The following is a 22290-nucleotide window of genomic DNA, read 5'->3' as shown; positions in this document are numbered from 1 at the left end:
ATGTATGTATGTATTTATTTATTTATTTTAATATTTATTTATTTATTTATTTATTTATTTTTCACCCTGCTGTTTTAGAAGCATTATCTATAATAGCCAAATTATGGAAACAGCCCAAGTGTCCATCAACTGATGAATGGGTCAAGAAAATGTGGTGTGTGTGTGTGTCTGTGTGTATACACACACAGACACACACACACACTGGAATATTACTGGGCCATAAAAAGGAATGAAATCTTGCCATTTGCAGTAACATGGATGAAGCTAGTGTATAATGCTAAGTGAAATAAGTCAGAGAAAAGCAAATACCACATTATTTCACTCATATGTGGAATTTTTAAAAACAAATGAGTCAAGGGGAAAAAAGGAGAGGCAAAGCAAGAAACAGACTCTTAACTATAGAACAAATTCAGTTACCCAAGGGGAAGTGGGTGCGGAATGGGTTAAATAGGTGATAGGGATTAGGGAGTGTACTTGTTATGATGAGTACAGGTGTTATATGGAAGTGTTGAATCACTAAATTGTACACCAGAAACTATTATACTGGATGTTAACTGGAATTTAAATAAAAATGTCAAACAACCAAACAAAAAACAATAAAAGGTGTAAGGTAATATCTCATTGTGGTTTTGACTTGGATTTCCCTGATGATGAGTGATGTTAAATACCTCTTCATGTACCTGTTGACCATTTCTGGATATTCTTCGAAAAAATGAGATTCAGGTCCTTTGTCCATTTTTCAATTCGGTTGTTTTTTTGCTATTTAGTTTTTTGAGGTCCTTGTAGATGTTGGATATTAACCCCTATTGAATGTGTGGTTGGCAAATTATCTTCTCCCATTCATTAGGTTGTCTTTTCATTTTACTGATGGTTTCCTCTGCTGAGAAGAAGCTTTTAAGTTTGATACAGTCCTACTTGTTTATTTTTGGTTTTGTTGTCTTTGCTTTTGTTGTCAAATCTAAAAGATCATCACCAAGACTTTCTGCAAAGGATCTTACCCTCTATGTTTTCTTCCAGGAGTTGCAGACTATTTTATCTTCGAGTCTTTAATCCATTTGGGTTGATTTTTGATTTTGCACATGGCCAGCCAATTTTCCCAACACTATTTACTCAAAAGACTGTCCTTTTCTCACTGTATAGTTTTGGCTTCTTTGTCGAAAATTAATTAACCATATAAGTATTGGTTTATTTCTGGGCTCTCTATTCTGCCTCACTGATCTATGTGTCTGTTTTTATGCCTATACCACACTGTTTTTCCCCCCAGATTTTATTTATTTATTCATGAGAGACACACAGAGAGAGGCAGAGACACAGGCAGAGGAAGAAGCAGGCTCTCTGTGGTGAGCTTGATGTGGGACTTGATCCCTGGACCTTGGGATCACAACCTGAGCCAAAGGCAGACTCAACCATTGAGCCACCCAGGCATCCCAATGCCACATTACTTTGATTCCTATAACTTATTAATGTAGCTCAGAATCAGGGAACATGCTGCCTCCAGTTTGGTTCTTTCTCAAGGCTGCTTTAGCTATTTGGGATCTTTTTTGGTTTCACACAAATTTCAGGATTTTTATTTCTATTTCTGAAAAAAATATCACTGGAATCTTGGTAAAAATGCACTGAATCTGTATATCATTTGGGGTAATATTTGTACTTCAATGATATTATATTGTTGTGCAATCCACAAGCACAGAATATTTTTCATTTTCTGTCTTCAATTTCTTTATTATCTTAGTATTTATTTATTTATTTATTTATTTATTTATTTAAATAAGATTTCTTTTTTTTTAAAATTTATTTATTCATGAGAGACTCAGAGAGAGAGAGAGAGAGAAAAAGGCCAGCATCACACTGATACCAAAGCAGACAAGGATGTCACAAGAAAAGAAATTACAGGCCAATATCCCTGACATAAAGATAGGAAAATCCCCAACAAAATAGGAGCAAACTGAATTTGATAGTACACTAGAAGAATCACACAACCATGATCAAGTGGGATTGATTATAGCAATGGTTCAACATCTGCAAATCAATCCATATGATACACCATATTAACAAAATGAAGGATAAAAATCAAAGGATAATCTTACTAGATGTAGGAAAAGAATTTGAAAAAATAGAACATTCACAAATTTAAGGAGATAGAAGATGTCTACACTAAAAACTAAGATGATGGGCAGCCCGGGTGGCTCAGCGGTTTAGCGCTGCCTTTGGCTCAGGGTGTGATCCTGAAGACCCAGGATTGAGTCCCACGTCGGGCTCCCTGCATGGAGCCAGCTTCTCCCTCTGCCTGTCTCTGCCTTTTTCTCTCTCTCTCTCTGCTGTTTTTATATGATCCAGTAAGAGTATCAGCTGAATCCAACCACGAGAATATTGCCACAACTGTCCCAAAGGATCTTTCCAGTAAGAGCTATTCAGTTTCCTAAAAGAACAGAGCTAAAATTACAGTAAGCTTACAGAGCTGGTTTTAATTTTTTTTTTTAATTTTTACTTATTTATGATAGTCACACAGAGAGAGGAAGAGACATAGGCAGAGGGAGAAGCAGACTCCACGCACCGGGAGCCCAACGTGGGATTCAATCCCGGGGCTCCAGGATCACTCCCTGGGCCAAAGGCAGGCGCTAAACTGCTGCACCACCCAGGGATCCCTGGTTTTAAAATTTTAAGACCCATGTTATGTGCTACGCACAAACTCTACGTGTATTCGAGTTCAGTTTCAGACTTCCTTTCCTTGAGTTGACATCCTGTGGGATAAGAGCTACCCCACCCCAGAACAGGTGCCATCTACCTGTAAGGACTGAAGGTCACTGAAATATACACCTCCTCCAAAATAGTTCCTGACAACTGCAAATGACCAAATTGGCTTCAGTTAGCTCCCAGCAGTGGAATGAAAGAAAAGTCTGCTAAGAAAATAAAGTTAAAAATGCCTCAGACAGCTCTGCTGCATTCTGAAAGCAAATTCTCATAAGTAAGAAGCAAACCCTAAAATCACCATCTATGTATTTCCTATAGCTCTAACATTTGGACGTCAGAATCTTGCTTTTGGAATCCATACCATAGAATTTTCTATCCCCTTTTTCCCGTACACAGATGTTATGACTCATTGGCAATAACCCATTTTTCATTGTGCTTTGTAATATGTTTCCATTTCTTTTGGATAAGATTCCATCATAAGGATGTATTTATTTGTATATCACTAACAGGACTCAGTCCATTTCCTCTTGTAATGGAAATTTGAATTGCTACCATCACTCTGTATTTTTTTCCAGTTGATATATTCTCAGATAGAAGTAACCCTCCCACATATTTACTTCAGAAGCTTCTATCCATAACTTAGGTTTGCATTTATCCTCAAAAGTCTTTTTCAAGAATGATAAGATCTGAATCTTACTGAGAGAATCCTCTTGGGAATGCAAGTTTAGTGTACAAACTCTTCCCTTATTTGACTGTTTCAGTACCATTTTATCATTATTATATTTTCCCTTATCAACCACCATCAAATAGCTTTTTAATTTCAATTATTCTCATGCAATCCAATCGCATCTTCATCATATACACAGTCAATACATTTTTATATTTTATTTTTAGGTAACATACAATGATATAATTCACACATCCTTTTATTTATGAATATTGGTATCAATTTTTATAAGAGGTAACATTTTACAGTATGGAGTTTTTGTTTGTTTTTTAGAGGGGTAAAGAGGCAGAGGTAGATGGAGAGAGGATCTTAAGCAGGGTCCAGGCCCAGTGAGGAGCCCAATGTGGGGCTCGATCTCACAACCCTGAGATCATGACCTGAGACTATATCAAGAACTGGATACTTAATGGACTGAGCCACCCAGGTACCCCTATGTTGGGGAACTTTATTTCTTTTCTTAAAAAATAAAACTCTTCAATTCATAAAGAATTGTATGTGGAATCCCCAAAGAGAACAAGAAGCAAATCCATTCCTGAGGACTAAAGACGTAGGAGTTACATTCCCCTCTATATACTTTGAACACATATATCTTCTATATGTTCCTATCTACAAGAAGGATGTATTCCTTCATCTTAGACACCTTGCTTAATGCCCGGGACTGAACTATCCACATACTACTTTTCAGACCAGTCTGCAACTCCATACAGTAGTATAACAGTGCTTTGTTTTTATTTTTAAATAGACAACTGGTACCTAATGAACTCCTGAATAGGCCCATATTTGAACCACGTCGTGCAAATTTTTGGCTAATGATGTATGTTGCTCTGCTAGTAGCATTTCTGCTGACACTAGGTGGTGACTCCACACACACGTGCAGTTCCAAGAACAAGTCCCATATCCAAATGTAAGCAGAATGTGACATATGTGACCATGTTTTTCAAAATGCAAAGTTTTTTTCAATTTAAGTGGATAAATCCTTTAGTCTTGGATTAAGCCCTTCACTGCTGGTATTAATAATTTTCTTTTATAATATAAAATAAGGGAGATCACATCTACAAGAATAGATGTGTTTGAGATACTTCTCAATCCCCTCTCCCCTTCAATGAAATCTTTCTTGTCTTATCTTTTGTTATCTTATATTCCCCTTACCGCTCGTGTACATAGTTTTAATTGTATGCTCAGTTGGCTTGATTTGGAGGTTCACGCTTGTCTTTCCAAAAGTGAGGTAGCCAGGTGCTGGATCTTGCTCACTATCCTATGCCCCAGGATCAGCACATCACAGACACTCAGTAAATAGATGCAGAGGCTCAGCATATAGATCAAGGAGTCAACAGATGGCAATGTGAAAAATTCTGAGCAATATGCAATTTTGATATCTGCATCCTAATTTGTTTTGAAGTTTTGCTCTTTTATGAAATTTCAACAATAGTGGACCTCAATACCAGGTCACCACTTTCATCTCTCTCTGATGTTCTTTGCATTTCTTTTATATAAATACTATCAAAAAGTGCAAGGACAGGAGGCAGGGTACTATAATCTGAGACATGTGGTCTTGATGAGCATAACACTGATGGCAGGGCAGAGTCTGGCAGGGCCTGAGATTGGTGCAAGCCAAGAGAGTGTGTACTGTTTTCCATTAACTCAAGTTTCAGGATGAGGGGCAGGAGGGATACAAGACAGCGCTTCTGAGTGATAAAGCCATCCTGGGTGGTCATCTACATGAAGGAAAGGAGGCTGGATGCTCTGTTTGTTCACTACATGAAGATCTGAAGAGATGAGACTTCATCATCATGCAAGGATAAGGTTTTGCAACATGTGATTTTCTACCAGATGGGTTAAATATTTGAGCTTTTTATATAAGATCACAGACATATCATGAAAGTTACCTGTATGAGTAGTGACTTGTGGTTTGTGCTCTGTCCTTCTGTGTTCCTCTGCTGCCTCAATGGAAGTTTTGCTCAACATCTTAGCTGAGACTGTCAGGCTCCCTAGATATCCTGTAAGTGAGCCAAAAGCGCATCACCAGCGCATCACACTGTCTGCTATCAAACCCCACATGGCAATTGCTTTCTATTCTGTCCAAGAAGGAAGGAGGAGGTAGAAAAGAGAGGGAGGAGAGTGGAAGGGAGAAGAAGAGCTCAAATGGGGCCTGTGGAAAAATAGGAAACCAAGAAAAATTTAGAAAGCATCCAGCAGATTTAAAGGATACTTTAATTCCATTGAAGTATCTAAGAACCTGAAGAAAAGGACAAAAACTTCACACTTCCAAGAGTCTAGAAGGAATGTTATAAAAACCCCATAATAGGAGAATAGGCTAAGATCTTTTAAAAAAAGATAAAACAAGGAGAAGAGTGAAAGGATATACATGATAAAATACAACATCTTTTCCTAAAAATATGAAAAATATCTTAAGCCTACATTTCATCCAATGTGATGATGGAAAGCTTAATGATGGGAAGCTAAAGGCATTTCCATCAAAATAAAAAATAAGACAAGGACACTAATATTGTCACTTAAAAGTTTTAAACAGCACGCAAAAATTATGGCTATTATAATACTCAGAAAAGAAGTAATTATTAGAAAGGAGAAGTAAAATTTTGAAGGTTATGTAACTACTCAACAAACTCTAGAGTGAAAATGCAAAATCTACTGGACTGTTCAATGAACTGGCTGGTAAAATAACAAATAAACCATCTATCCATCCATTCCCTCCCTCTATTCAATGGCATTCTTTTTTTTTTTTTTTTCCAATGGCATTCTTAAATGCCAACCATGATCTGTGAGAAAATTTGGCAAGAGCAAAAAATAATATAAAATACTGAGAAAGAACTTAAGAAATGTGTAAAACTTATCAAGATAGCAACTGCTTTAGTGAAGGTCAGTGAAGACATTTGGACTAAATTGCAAGGTGTGCCATATTCCCAGAGAAGATAATCTGTTATAAAGGTATTTATTCCTCTCACGTTCATTAACAAATTTTAAGCAATTCTAGTAAATGCCCAACGAGATGAGTGGAGCTTGACAGAGGGATTCTAAAATTGATATGGAATAAAAAGTTATTACTTTTAATAAAACAGTGTTTGTGAATGGAAAAATTCAATATTGTAGATGTAACCATCACCCTCAAATTAGTCTATACATTCTCATAGGATTTTTAAAAACATTTTTTTTATTGTGGAGAGAGTGGGAGAGAGCCCTTGCACGCACATGAGTAGGGGGTTGGGAAAAAGGGAGAGGAAGAGAATCTCAAGCAGGCTCAACACTCAGCTTAGAGCTCAACATGGAACTAGATTTCATGACTCTGAGATCATGACCTGAGCCGAAATCAAGAGTCCAACACTGAACCAACTGAGCCACCCAGATGCCCCTCACAGGATTTTTTAAAAAAGATTTTATTTATTTATTCACAAGAGACAGAGAGACAGATAAAAGAAGAGGAAGAAGCAGGCTCCCTGAAGGAAGCCTCATGTGGGACTTGATCCTAGGACCCCAGGATCATGACTTGAGTGGAAGGCAGACGCTCAACCACTGAGCCACCCAGGTGCCCCGGATTTTTTTTTTATGTTAAGCTGATTCCATAGTTCATCTAGTAAAGGTACAAATAGCTAAGTAAATGTAAGAAAGTAAGAAGATACTGTTTTACTAGATTCCGGAATATACTACAAAGCCACAGTAAGCAAAGCAGTGTTGTGGTATTGATGCAGCCTGAGATGAACAAATTTATAGAACTTAAGAGTCAAAAAGCAGACTACCACATATTTAAACATGAAGTTTATGATTATGAGACAGGTAGCCTTTCAAATCAGTGGTAAGACTTATATAATAAATGATGTTTGGAGAATCTAGGGGTTGGGAAAGTAGAAAAGCTACCTTGTACTATACACAATTCAGAGCTAACCAATCAAAGTATTTTAAGTTAAGATAGAATTTGGAATAATATTTTCATAACCAGGAAGTATGGAAATGCATCACTAAAAAAGTCTTAACATATAAGACCCATGTAAGAAAAATTAGATATTTTTAAATAATATAAATAAAAAGAGAAGTCATTGTGAACAAAGTTAGGATTCTGATGAGCTTTGAGAAACACTATCAACATATAAAATGGACAAGAACATTACGGACATAGGAATATTGTTCAGATAGAGAAAGAGTTCTTATAAATCAAAGAAAACTGTAACAAACCAATATGAATTTTGGTAAAAGGTATACATGAATAAAGATATTTTATAAGTAGATATCTAGAATAAAGTACGTGTGAAATATTTCACTCCATACACTGAATTCTTGGAATCATTTTTTTCCCTGTGAGAGCCTTCTAATAAAAAAGGCAAAGAGGAGTGTAAAGAAAATTGTGACAGATGTGAAAAAACATTTAAGTTTGGAATATGTACTTTGCACACATTTATATGCATATAGAAAACTGGAAGGATATATACCAATATGTTCTCAGTAGTTCTCTCCAGGCAATATAATTAAGCCTAATTTTTTCTCTTCATATGGTTCTGTATTTTTTAATTCTCTACAATGAACACATATATCTTCTATCATTAGAAAGGACTCTTTCATTCTCTAAAAATACAAAATTATATGAGTATGTATGTCTGTATATATGCACACACTCACATACACACATCCTCAATAGACAGATACATAACAGGACAGATGGGTATCTAAAGTCTTGGGAAACAAAGGGGCTGCTATATACATTAAGTGCTCCTTTCCCTATGGCATCAGATGGCCAAGAAGGAAGACAAGAATGCAAAGTTTGGGGCTAACTAAAATCAACAGGAGAGAAGATGAAAGCACTATACTCCAGCTGCAAGATGAGTATTATGTAGGAAAAGAGGCACGTATGCAAATATGAAGAAGAGAAGGTATTTGGCACTTATTCACTGGTTTATTTCAAGCAATCCAAGGGCTCACATCTGATTGTCATTAATGAAAACTGTCCTGTGGGATTCAGAGGTCACATTTTGCATGCCAACAGGTTTTCACTGCCCTTGCATTCCAAATGGGAACTGGCTCTGGGTGGTGAGCATGGGTAATGGGGTGGCAACTCCACATCATTGAGCCTGACCTACCAGGTGTGCTCACCAACCCTGTAACACAGTTAGCTTCCCATGCTGCCCAGCTCAGAACATATGCAATGCATGTATCAGCTCATCAAGAGGTCTGAGTCATTAGTACATGCTGGTGAAGATCGCAGTATATGAAACTAACACAGAACAAGCCAGAATTCTTTAAAAATAACCCAAGGATATGAGGGTAGTATTTATGTACCGAAGAGAAAGAAGTTGCCATTTTCTAGCTAAAAAGTGGCCCCTTTTTATGCCATATTACTTCTCCCTCAGGGTAAGATGCTGATCACTACCCTTTCATGATGCAGCAGACTGAGTGACAAGGTCAAGAAGGAGCAGAGTAGTTGAGGGAAATATCCTATTCCTCCTTCGCATTAAACAAAGAACAAATACAAAAACAAAAAAATCTGCTTACTCATTTTAGTAGAAAAGAGATAGATTATTCATCAGTAATCCTGTAGCAATGTGGAGAAAATGATCCATATCTAACTCCAAAATAAATTCTAGCTTGTACTGAGGTAAATACTGAAAAAGGGCCTCTGAAAAGAGATGAAGAGATGGTCTCAGCTTCGGAGAGGTCTCTTCAAGTGGAGTCAAAGAAAACAGGTGAAGGGAAAGACTAAGATTTATTTTTTAAAGATTATTTATTTGAGAAAGAAGGAGGGAGCTAAGGAGCAGGGTGAAGGGCAGAGGGAGAAGGAGAGAAAATCTCAAGTAGGCTTCCCCTGAGCAAGGAGCAGGATGCAGAGCTCCATCTCACAACCCTGATATCATGACCTGAGCTGAAACCAAGAGTCGAACGTTAATCAACTGAGCCACCTAAGCACCCCAAGACTTTATCTATCTATCTATCTATCTATCTATCTATCTATCTATCTATCTATCTATCTATTGAACGAGAGTGAGTCCAAGCTGGGAGAGGGGCACACTGAACACAGAGCTCCATCCCAGGACCCTAAGATCATGACCTCAGCTAAAACAAAGTCAGATGCTTAACTGACTGAACTACCCAGGTGCCCCAAGACTGACAGATTTAAAACAGTATAAAAATGTAAAACTTCTGTATATCCATCTGTATTGCATAAATATTAGTAAGTTCAAGGAGTAAAACCATATAATTACCTCAACAGATGTTGAAAAGGAATTTAATAGATACTTCCTTGACAAGATACATATTCTGAATCAAAAGCCAATGTAAGATATAATAGTGAAACATTAGAAACATCCTTGTTAATGTAAAAATCAAGACAAAATTTCCATGACCATCATAATTATTTAATGTTCAGTAGATTTACCAATGCAATGAGGGAGGAAAGAAGATAAACAGAATATTTAAAAAGACAAAATATTACTTGCAGGCTATGCGATATCAACCAACAGAAACTACCAGAGAGGCTGGTTATAAACATAGTGGGTTATAAAATTAAAAATCAATAGCTCTCCTATATACAAATAATACACCATCAGAAAATCTTCTGAAAGAAATATTTCTTCTATAAAAAAAACTTTATATAAGATTAAATTCTCTCAAACGTAAAATAAGCAGTCAGCACAATTTCAATCAAAATTAAAATGGAATGTATTTAGAATTTGACAAAATGATTCTGATGTTTTTCCAGATGTACAGACGTGAGAACAAAGAAAAAGTAGAAAAGAACAGTGAGATGATGTGATATAAAAATGTGTAATAAAACCTTAATAATTTATAAAGTATAAGGATGGGATCAGTAGTACAGAGAAAAAAAATAAAGGATCTAGAAATAGACCCAATATGACATATATAAAGGTATTACTCTAATTCAGTAAGGAAGGAATACATGGTGTTAAGAAGAAAATATACTGTTTTGGAAAAAAATAACTTGAAACCTCTCAGCTCACTCGTTACCATATATAATAATAAATGTATTTCAAATGTAAAGTTTTAAACATACACTTATATAAAGGTACTAGGATGATGTATTCTGCTGCTATTCTAAAATCCATTTCCAATTTTATTCATAAAGTCCACATGACAAGATAGAAAATTCACTTCCTCCCTGGTAGGCAAAGGTAGCCGATGACACACATGGCCACTAAGACATCAGCTTAGGGTCTGGGGGGGAAGCCTTGGTTTCCTATCCAGAGAGCCCCAAGGTTGCCTGTCCCTTCCTTCTTCCTGCCTGGAATACAGACCCCACTGTACTCGTGCGGTGGTCACAAGGCAGGAAGCATCAGGAAGAGTTCTGGCAGAAGGGAAAGATGAGAAAGCATGGGTCTCTAAGTTTTTGGATATTCTATTTGCTGCCCAGTTGAGTTCTAAATGCTTCTAGTGAAGAGTTTTATAACCTTGGAGAGAAAAACTTTGCTAAATTCATAAGCAGTACCAAAATCATAAAGGAAAACACGGATTTATCTAATAAAAGCTTCTTAAAATTATTTTTTTAAGATTTTATTTATTCACGAGACACACACACACACACACACACAGAGAGAGAGAGAGGCAGAGACACAGGCAGAGGGAGAAGCAGGCTCCATGCAGGGAGCCCGATGTGGGACTCAATCCGGGGTCTCCAGGATCACGCCTTGGGCTGAAGGCAGCGCTAAACTGCTGAGCAACCTGGGAGGCCCAAAACTTCTTAAAATTATAAACAAATATGTACCATATATACATTTAAAAGACAAATGATAAGAGGAAAATATACACAACACATAGGTAAGGTGAATTGCATAGTATACATAGAACTCTTATAAACAAAACCATGTCTGAGTCAATGGAAGAGTGGGCCCTTTGTAGCCGAGCTCTGGAAGTTTCTCAGCATCACGTCTGCTGTCCCACTCTTGCAAGCCCACCCTGATTTAATAAGAGAGGACAAAGATCCTACCTGTGAGTAGGAAGCATGTCAAAGAACTGGCAGGTGTATTTTAAAACCAATGTAAGCTGCAACTATTTAACCTAGCAATACCCCTTCTAGGAACTTGTCCCATGGAAGCAAAGTTTTGTATGAAAGACATCTGTATAAGATGCTTGGTTTAGCTTTTATTCTCTGCCCCGCCCCCCAAACAGAGAGCATGAAAGTGAGCGGGTGGGGAGGGGCGGAGGAAGAGAGAGAATCTTAAGTGGGTTCCATGCCCAGCATGGAGCCCAACATGGGGCTCAATCTCACGACCTTGAGATCATGAACTGAGGTGAAATCAAGAGTTGATGCTTAAGTGACTAAGCCACCCAGGCGGCCTTGCGTTATTTTAAATGATGGTTCTCAAAATTTCAGGGTGCTTCAGCATTACCTGGAGGGTTTATGAAAACATACATTGTGTAACTCTTGTAGGGTTTTTGTTTCAAGAGGTCTGGGGTGGGACTGGAGAACCTGCATTTTCAAAAAGTTGCTGATTCTGTTGCTCCGAGGAACAGACTTTGATAGGGATTTATAACATTACAATCTTATATTCTATTATTGTACTTGTTTTTCCGTTTCATAAAGAAAATGTGATCCAAATGTACCACCACAGAATAGGGAGAAATCTCTGGCCTTGTTACGATCTGGCAAAAATATTCTTAGTAACATTTTGATGGGGACAAAACTCTTTGGGCAACTGACCCCTAAATTCTGATCTAACATCAGTCTAGAAATGCTGAGTAAGATTAATGTGGAATTTCAAAGAGTAGGGCAAAAGAGAAGCTTATGAACACTTCACACCTCCAAGGAGAGGTATAGTCACGGCCAACCCACTGTCTCATCCCCTTTCCCTCTGTGCTCCAGGCTCTGCTGCAGCCTGGACCTTCTTACTAGCTCGATGCACCTAGAATACTAGAAAGAACAGTAAAGTGGAAATTTTTCTAGGTTACTAACCACCCAGGAAGTGTGGTTCGCCTTAAACTGGCTTCCTGCCATGAGTGTGGAGGCATTCCTTATGTTACTCGATCTTTACTGCTGCTAATATTCGGTTACATTACATCCCTAGGAGTTACACTGAAGCACAGAGTAGTCTGTAGGGAAAATCCTCAGGTTGAGGCTCAGTACATCTGGTTAATAAACCTCAATTGTTTGCCTTGAGGTTCTGACATAATTCAGTTCCTTAATTCAAACCTCTCCCACTGCTCCCTTCATGATTTATAGCCCCTTATTCCATCCTAATTTACTTCCCAGCCTGATCCACTTCCTTTTCCCAAAAGGAACCCTGTGTTGCAGACATTCAGAGCGATCTTGGGTTTCTCCAAAGGTGTAATGTTCAGTGCAACCTTACTTTTACATAGATGCTATTTTTTCTTCCCAAAGGTTCCTCTCTACCCAGGGCTTCCCCATGGATTCCAACTCAAGCCTGGCATGTGGCACATCACTTCCTCCAAAAGAGCCCGCTAAAGTGAAGGATGCTCCACTCATCTGTGACCCATGGTACTACTTACATCAGTCCTGTATTATAATGATTTGTGAGGGCCCTTGTCACCTAGACCAGTATCAGCTCCTCAAAGACAAAGAACATGTCCAGTTTAGTCGAGCACCCACACTGTGTGCTCAACACAATGCTTTGTAGATGCTCTGCATCACGGGAAACCTTAAGAAGGTTTACTCCTGATGTGGGGCACGTGAAAATGCAACTGTTCTTTCAAAATGAATGGCTGAAATTCAGACTCAAGAGTAAGAATCCTGAAACAGAACCATGTGACCGTTCTAATAGCAGGTTTTAAATATTATGCAAGTAAACAAATGTTTCTTACTTTGAGCTGTAGCTGCACCCTGGCCAGAAAGAATTTCCAACAATTTTCTCTAGAGTCCACCATGCCTAGGCCACGAACTTCATTACGAATTCCGGAAATTATGCTGTCTACATCTTCATCACTGAAGAGATCCGGGATTTCTCCTGCCCTCAAAGGAATGAATAGAATTACTGAAAGACAGTCACAATTTGCATTCTAGATATGATTTTTTAACACCTGGAATGCTTTATAATACAAAGTTCAGTTTAAGAGATAAAGAGTTTGAAATCAGAAATGCCATTTTTTTTTTCCATTTTCAAGACACACAACGCATGGAGGACAAGCCCTGATGGACACATCCATTAAGTTCATATATGTAGGAATAACATTTACTTCACTGAAGGCTCCTCCAAGGCACCTCACATCCGTATGCCAACTAAGAAAGCAATACACTCAAATTAGTTAGGTTTATAGGTTTCTCCCCAAAGACTGCCCCAGAAAACATCTCAAAGACAAATTATCTCTCTTTAAAGTTCACTGCAACTACAGATAATTTGTCATTGGGGAAGATCTTTCAAGGAATGTGTTGGTTTAATCACCTGATGCCAGTAAGTCATTAATCAGCACGAGAAAGCTCTCATCTAGAACCTGGGCATCTGTCAGTAGGAACACGGTGGGCATGTTCTTGGCTCCAGTTCTGATATACAAATTGGCAAGATCTACCTGTAAGGAAAGGAGGCCATCATTCATGCGTTGTTGAAATGCTGACGTGACGTTGGGAGTACGTGTGTGAGGGCTGGGAAGAAGTGAGTAAGTATAATGTGACAGCGGCATGTTGTACTGTCCCCATTTGCACATTCTTTCCTCTCAGCAATCCCACAGAGGGGCAAACAGCATGACATCACCTCCTTTTCTGGCATATAATGATAAGCGTCATGTTCGTGGCTTAATGAAGCATCGGGAAGAGGACCGGCAGCTGATGGACAACTCCCTCCTAATAGACTGATAATGAATTTGGTGATGCCTTTGCCAAGCAATGCAATAAAAGGAAGACCCTGCTCATTTCAACAACTCTTTCTTTGAAAACAGTTTTTGTTTGGTTATTTATTGAGCTCTGTTTAGTGATATTCAGGGCATGAGATTTCTTTTTTTGTTTGAAAATGGCCACGTTTCACCCACATTTCACTTGCCACAAATATTATGGCATATTTGAATATTATTTTGTAAGTACTCTTGTGATTAAAAAGCCAACTTTTAAAAGCACATGAGAGTTTCTTGAATGTTTTCCCATCACATTTTATTTTCCTGATTCATCCACAATGGAAGAAATCTATTTGGACTTGTAAAGGCAGTATTTTTTTTCGCCCCCTCCAACATATAGGAATACCAGCAGTGTTGAACAGCAGGTGTGATCAATACAAAGGAAAAACTCTGTTTTAAGCTAGTATTTAAATGATTTTTTTTTTTTTAAGATTTAAAAGGTTGATTGATTTATTTGAGAGAGATGGAGAGGACACACACACAGGGAGGTGGGGCAGAGGGAGAGGGAGAGAGAAACCCAAGCAGACTCCATGCTGAGCACAGAGCCTGACTTGGGGCTCTAACTCATGACCTTGAGATCACAATCTGAGCTGAAATCAAGAGTCAGACGCCCAAGTGACTGCACCACCCAGGTGCCCCCTACTAAATTTACTGTGAAGGAGATCCAGGTAAATGTAACTAAATCCCACAAAAGCTTTCCCCCTCTTGGTTGTGGAGGCTTTGGCCAAATCTGGGAGTCAGAGCTGACATGCGCACACTACCAGGTCAGGCCTTATCGGCAAGGCAGGAGGGGACAAGGGCTGCCTACTGCTCCTACTCACCCGGAATTCTTGGATTCCAAAGCCTTCAGTCAGAGTGATTTGGAAGACTTCAAGGCTGCAAATGTAAGCTGCCAGCCGGGACAAGCTCTGCTTGCCACTGCCGCCCACTCCAATCAAGAGTGCATGACCCTGGGGGGTCCGAAGGATTCGGCTGATGCGACACCTGCTCAGAGACAGCACACCTGTCTGAAGTCTGAAGAGCTGAGGGACTGTGTCTGTTTCATTTTTTAGAAAAACACCTAGACATTAAATCTGAATTTTTATTTTACACTTCCAGTGTTCCTTCATCCGTTTCTCCGTCAAAGATGCCCCCCACACTGATGCCCAACAAACTGTCCCTATGGAGATCACATCTAGAGCTCTCGTTGCTTTCTTACTGTCCATATACAAAGGCCTTTTCTTGAGGCTTCAAGTTTTTTGATTAGCAAGAATGACCCCAACTTTACACTGGCACCTATGTGCAGCAACATCAGAGAATGTCTTCATGGGCAGCCCGGTGGCTCAGCGGTTTGGCGCCACCTTCGGTCCAGGGCATGATCTTGGAGACCTGGGATCGAGTACCCCGTCGGGCTCCCTCCATGGAGTCTGCTTCTCCCTCTGTCTCTGCCTCTCTCTCTCTCTCTCTCTCTCTCTCTCTCTCTCTGTCTCTCATGAGTAAATAAATAAAATCTTTAAAAAACAAACAAACAAACAAAAAAGAGAATGTCTTCATGCCAGAAACTTCTGCGGTAGAATTACTTAGGCAAAAATGGATTTGTTTAGGCCAACAAACATCTCACATGTGATTTACTTCATGCAGATTCAATACTTGTCTCTAGGAGTCTTACTTCCTTTGCACTAAAGCTTTGTCCTCAAGCACTCTCAAAAATGTACTGAAACCTTTCAGAATCACTGAGTTAAATTTCTAGCAAGGTCAACTAATCCCTTGTTCTATTTTATTAAGGAGATTCTAAATGATTGCACTAATGATACTGCGACATTTTACAGTTAGGAGAAGGTTGGCCTAAACATCATCTTGATTGAATAAATAGGTCATAATTACGTTGTAAATATTGAGAAAACAAAAAAAATCGAAATAGAAGTATACAGATACCTAAATGCAAAAAATTAGACACCATTCTCTAGTTGCTTTTCTGAAATGAATGCAAACCTCTGGCCTTGAATGATCCATCTAGATGGGTTTTTTTGGTTTTTTTGTTTGTTTGTTTTTTTACAACACATCATGAAAAAACAAGGTTCGGGTACTTATAGTAGGACAAGCACATCTCAGCTGAAAACCTTCAATAACTGAAAAGACAGGTTATTTTTCCAGGCTCAGTCTTTCTATCAGATTTACTGTACATTGACATTACACACAGAACCACCTCAGAAAAGCCATAAAATTACTCAGAAGCAAATGAAAGCCAAAGTTACAAAGCAGAGTTTTCCTCTCATTTTAATGTATGTTTTGAGGTTTGTACCTCACTGGATTCTTGAAGGAGTCAAGGTCCTTTCTACAAGTCCTCAAGGACACATTCCAAAATTATCTCTAACCCTGAGTAAATCAGCTGCTAGCTCTGACTCCCTGATCAAAGAAAGAGCTTTAGTCTTTAAGGCTACTGAGAACCCCATGAGGAAGGATTACAGGAGAAAATTCTCTCCCTCAGTGGCCATGGGGGGCCTCTTTCACCTGCCCCATGACATACCTTCATAGTCAGTGTGTCTAAACCCAAGCAGGAACAGTGTTACTAATACTTCAGTTAGCACCACAGTCATAGATTCTAACTTAAAACCTTTGTATAACTGGAGGATTGTAGCTCCGGAGAGATCAATGAAACAATCAATACTTACCACACTGGTAGTAAGTCATGATGGGAGGTCTCCTGAGTTCTTCTTAGCTACTTGTGAAAATTGAACTCTCCACCTCTTTAGTGTGTCTCTTGGAATTTACCTCTTCTCATCCCTCCTTCCTTTTTGACTTATTTTAAAGCATGATTTCATTATTTTAATCTTTGCCCAAGTATCACTCGGTGGAAAGGCCAGCGTTACTTATTGAATGACATCCCCCAAAATTCACATATTAAAGTCCTAACCCCCAGTACCTCAGAATATAAGTTTATCTGGAAATAGGGTCACTGAGGAAGTAACTAGGTAAGGCAAGATAGTATCATTCTGGAGTAAGGTGTTTCCCTTATTGAGTACAACTGGTGTCCTTATGAAAAGGAGAAATTTGGACACACGTATACACAGAGGGAGAATGCCATGTGAGGACTGAAATTAAGCCACCACTAGCCAAGGAGCAACCAGAAGCTTGGAGGGAATTCTGGAACAGATCCTTCCTAGCACCTACAGAGGGAGCATGGCTCTCTGTCACCTCGACTTCAGACTTCTTGCCTCCACTGTGAGACAATAATACCTGTTTTTCTAAACCAGCCATAAGTGTTTTCTGGTACAGCAATGCTAGCAAACTAATACAGTCAGTGACAAATCACAGGGACGAGGGCAGTAGCATTGGACATGCAGACCCACCCAACTGTCCACACAGCTACAGCAACGGCCAGCTGCTTAGACTATTCCACAAATGGGGTCACTCTCAGGCTAAAACCTGTTGAAAAGCTTCTCATTGTACTTAGAATAAAATAGAAACTCTTTCCTCTTGTTACAAGGAAATACCCATTTTGGCATCTCCATGCTTGTCAAATACTTGCCCTCCATTCTGTAGCCATGATGATCTCTCTTCTGTTTCTGAACATTCAGCCTTGGGGCCACATGAAATTTGACCTTGCCTAGAGTATTCTTCCTTCAGATCTTTCCATGCTCTTGCTTACCATTTGTTCTCACCTTAAATGTCACACTTCCTCACAGAGATATCCAGACCCTTTATGGGAATACACATATTTATTTCTCAGAATTGATCTATTTCTCAGCAAGACATCACTTTCTGACACCTTGCTTATTTTTTTTTTTTATGTCCTTATAAATGTCCATCAGCATCACTAAAATGTAAGCTCAGCTAGAGTAAGGACTAGACTATCTTGTCTGCTGCTGTATTCCCAGTGCCTAAAACAATGTCTGACAGCAAGGGATCTATGGATGGTTGCATGTTTCGTGCACTGCACAAGGCACCCAGTCTAGGGGGTGAGACAGAGCCTTGTCGGCCATGCTCTACTTCTGGACAGCGACATCTCTTTAATTACCTGCCAAGAAAACATGCCCCCTTCCTTCTCTAATTTGCCCCAGAATAGTGAATAGGCTGGCATTATTCCTATTTAGCACTCAGTAGGCATAATTTCAATTAACATGCTTCACCAATGACCAGCAGTTTCAGTTCATCTTGTTTCTGCCAGTTGGGAGTTTTTTGGCTTTGTATGTATCACATGCTTTCCTCTTTCTGAATATTCTTACCTGTCAGGGCTATAGTGAAATAAAATGAGATAATGGGTGTGATGACACTTCAGAAAGTAGGCTACTGGCCTAAGACGTTACTAAGATTAGGACCTAGCTTAGACAGTCGTACCATTACGCTGCATGGCAAACAAGAGATGGGAACTGCCAGCTCAGAGTACTTAGAATGATCTACAGAAGAACAATGATTGTGGAGACCTAGCCATTTTCACTTTGTGAACAAGCATCATGACTCATCAACTCACACATGCTGCATGGCGTCTTCAAATAAAACCAGGTGCATGGCAGCATTCAGTTCATTGTAGTTGTCTAAGGCTTCCATAAGAACTTTCTTCAGCACCTCCCAGTCCTTCACCGGCAGGTAACATGGGTCTTGGCCACCGTGAGCAAAGTGGCAATAGATGAGGGGCTGTTGAAGCAGCATGTGACTATCTACACCCTGCAGGAGGAGGAAGAGAGAAATATGGTCACGACAGCCATCCGGAATGATTCATCTGGAAGCACAGTGGCCCATCGAAGGAAGAACTTGCAGGTCAGTGTGGGAGTTGGTGGGCAGAATGTCCCCGAGCCCAGACTAAGTATATTCTTGAATCACAGCTGTTCCAGCAAGGTAAGCATTTGCACAATTCATTCACATCCTTAGCAGACTCTGCCCCAATACCAGTTCGCACCAGAGCAAACGGTGACCTCTGACAGCCAACACACTCACTTCAAAACATTTACAAGCGGTTTCCAGTATTTTTTTCTGAAACAAATCGCAATCCTTTGGGTCTACCAGTTTGTCTCCATAAACACGAGAAGATTCATGAAGCCACAGGCGGATTAAATCATTCGGGCATTTTAAACATTCAGGAGAAGCAAATAAAATCCCCTACAAGGCAAAAACAGGAACAATTAAAAATTCAGAAAGTGAGGACATTCCCCAACAGCATTTTCCTTTAACATTTTAACTGTATACTAAATTTAGCAATGTATTAAGTTAAAAGAATTACCATAATTGGATTATTAGAGTAGTAGTTTTAATGTCTGATAAGTAACATCTTAAAAAGTTGACTATTATTATACCCAGTTTTGGAATGCAGGTAAGAATGTAGGGATTTCACAAGCCAGCCCAGGGAGTAAATAGCTCATCCGATGACTTGTGCCTATTAAGTCTCCCAACAGATGACATTTCCCAAAGTACCAGTAGCTAACGTGAATATTCCAGAATCTTGAATTGTTTTTATTCCAAAATCCTTTGCTAGCAGTTAATCTAACCCCTTCCATGTAGCAGGTGGAGAAGATAAGACCGAAAGTAAACTGCTTGAAATCACACTTTGTGGGTAGATCCGCAACTGGCCTCAAAACATTTTGGCTCCCACCCTTTTTTCACACAGCCCTTCAGTATCTTGGATTCATCCACACCCACTCCTTTGGGAGAGAGTCAGCTGGCTCTGGATTTAGAAGAGAACACAGCAGAGCTGGAGGCAAGTAGTTACAGCCTCAACAACTGTTTGGTGGCACGAGGTGTAACTGACAGACTAGATACAAGTGATGAGCAAGCCTCTCATCCCACATCACCTATGGCTTTCCTTCCCTTCTTTCCCTAAGATTAAAAATCAGCTTTGCAGCACCCAGGTGGCTCAGTTGGTTAAGCATCTGACTCTTGATTTTGGTTCAGGTCACGATCTCAGGGTCATGAGATTGAGACTAGGATCAGCATCCGTGCTCAGCATGGAGTCTACTTGAGATTCTCTCTCTCCCTCTGCCTCTCCCCCTGCTTGCTCTCAAATAAATAAATAAATAAATAAATAAATAAAGTCTTTAAGAAGAATCAGCTTTTATTTTTTTAAAACATTTTATTTATTTTTTTCATGAGAGACACACAGAGAGAGAGAGAGGCAGAGACACAGGCAGAGGGAGAAAGCAGGCTCCCTGCAGGGAGCCCTACGCGGGACTCGATCCTGGGTCTCCAAGATCACACCCTGGGCTGAAGGTAGGCGCCAAACCACTGCGCCACCAGGGCTGCCCCAAGAATCAGCTTTTAAACAACACTGTATTGGGATCCCTGGGTGGCGCAGTGGTTTAGCGCCTGCCTTTGGCCCAGGGCGCGATCCTGGAGACCTGGGATCGAATCCCACGTCGGGCTCCCAGTGCATGGAGCCTGCTTCTCCCTCTGCCTATGTCTCTGCCTCTCTCTCTCTCTCTGTGTGACTATCAAAAATAAATAAAAATTAAAAAAAATAAAAAATAAACAACACTGTATTGAGCACAGTCTTTCCAGCAGGTGCTAGAAATACAGCGATGACAACGAGGGGTCTGTGTTCTCAAGAATCTGGTGTCTGATGCGGCATTATAGTTTTAAGGCATTTGCAGAGTCATTTAGAAAAGAGGATTATAAAAATATAAAAAAAACAAAAAAAATCACCAAATATAAAGAAGCCTGAAATTTTTCACTACCTCTCTCACAAAAGAACTTTAGGCCATAAATAACTCTCTTCAACTGCTTTTACTGTAGAAGATGGATCACATCAGTTGATTTTAACTCCAGGTTTCAATTTCCTCTTTGGAATTTCCTTTCTAAACCAAATACATAAACAGCGTCCTTTTGCCAGGTAAGCAAAATAAGTGTCAAGGTCAAATCAAAATAATCTGGTGCCATAGGAAATTGAAGTTTCTCTTGACTTATTTAAAAATCATTATTGCATTAACATGAAAAAATAACAAATGATCTCCCTTACTTGGCACAAAAGGAGGCACTCAAATATTTATATGGAATACATGGACAGGGAGTCAGATTTCCACCCTTGCTTCTGTAGCTAAGTCTCTGCACAACCCAAGTGAAAACACTAGTCCCATTGATAAAATGGGAATAAAGCTGCCATACATCCTTCACAGAGAAGTTTATGGTATATAATCAAAGAATACATACAAAAGTACACAGTATCATCTTGAACTAAGTTCCATAATGGATACCATTAATGTTACCATAATCATTCCTCTACCCAAGATGCACAATCCAGAGCCATCAAGGTACCTGGAAGATGTTTGACAGGTCTCTCAGATTAAAGAGGTAGTGGAATTTCACAGCTGTGGGTAAAAAGTTATGTGTCATCATCTGATGGAAAGTGATTGTTGCCTGTATCAGAGAGGGGCCACTCTTGAGAACTGACGGATCAAATGCTTGCTGCTGAAAATGGAAGTTAAGAATTTGGCTATAGATGGTTTGCAGTGCATCCAAGGATGGAAAGTTGAATGCAAACACAGTGAAATGTCTCTGAAAAACAAAAAAAAAAATGTAAGAGTTACATATAAAAAGGATTATAATGGTACCTATTAGATTGAAAAAAAAAAAGGCCCTTTTTTAAATCCCTTCCTATATTCCATGCCCACTGTCATATAACTGTGGTACCTTCCTCTCTGGTTCTGGGCCTGGCTATGTGACTTGATTACACCAACAGAGTGAGGCAGAAATGATTCTGTGCCAGTCACTGTCAGAAGCTTGTGTTTTTCCACTTGCTCTCTGAAGGCTCTACTTTACCATGAATTGTACAAACCTACTAATGGATGAGACACATGAAGCAGAGCCACACTGTCCCTATCACTTTAATCAAGTCATCATAAATTCACTGATAGTCAACTCCCAGGCATATAAATGAGCTCATCTAAGATCAGGAGAGTCACTCAACCGAGCCCCCAGTGATTCCAGATAAGGCAGTAAGCAACACTTACTCTTCTATAGTGTTGTGCTATGCATGTTATAGTTGGTGGAGGTTATTGTTATTAAAAGCTATATGCACACATAAAACACACACGTAAATATTTATATGAGTTTTATTCATCATTCCAAAATGTGGAAAGAGCATCCTTCATAGATGAATGGATAAACAAACT

At 39.3% G+C, this 22290-nt stretch overlaps 1 protein-coding gene across 1 annotated transcript in view; it reads right to left on the bottom strand.

Moving 5' to 3' along the window:
* DNAH11 (dynein axonemal heavy chain 11) overlaps nucleotides 1-22290 on the bottom strand; it is a 314532-nt gene that overhangs the window by 125944 nt on the left and 166298 nt on the right. Inside the window, exons 49-54 of the mRNA XM_072764523.1 lie at nucleotides 21434-21673; nucleotides 19127-19288; nucleotides 18663-18856; nucleotides 15034-15196; nucleotides 13771-13894; nucleotides 13193-13335 (exon numbers count right to left, since the gene is read on the bottom strand). Coding sequence (XP_072620624.1) covers nucleotides 13193-13335; nucleotides 13771-13894; nucleotides 15034-15196; nucleotides 18663-18856; nucleotides 19127-19288; nucleotides 21434-21673 — 1026 coding nt within the window. The remainder of the gene's footprint in view (nucleotides 1-13192; nucleotides 13336-13770; nucleotides 13895-15033; nucleotides 15197-18662; nucleotides 18857-19126; nucleotides 19289-21433; nucleotides 21674-22290) is intronic.

This window comes from Vulpes vulpes, chromosome 7 (assembly GCF_048418805.1).
Source record: "Vulpes vulpes isolate BD-2025 chromosome 7, VulVul3, whole genome shotgun sequence".
Classification (NCBI taxonomy): Eukaryota; Metazoa; Chordata; class Mammalia; order Carnivora; family Canidae; genus Vulpes; species Vulpes vulpes.
This window is presented reverse-complemented; position numbering and strand designations above follow the sequence as displayed.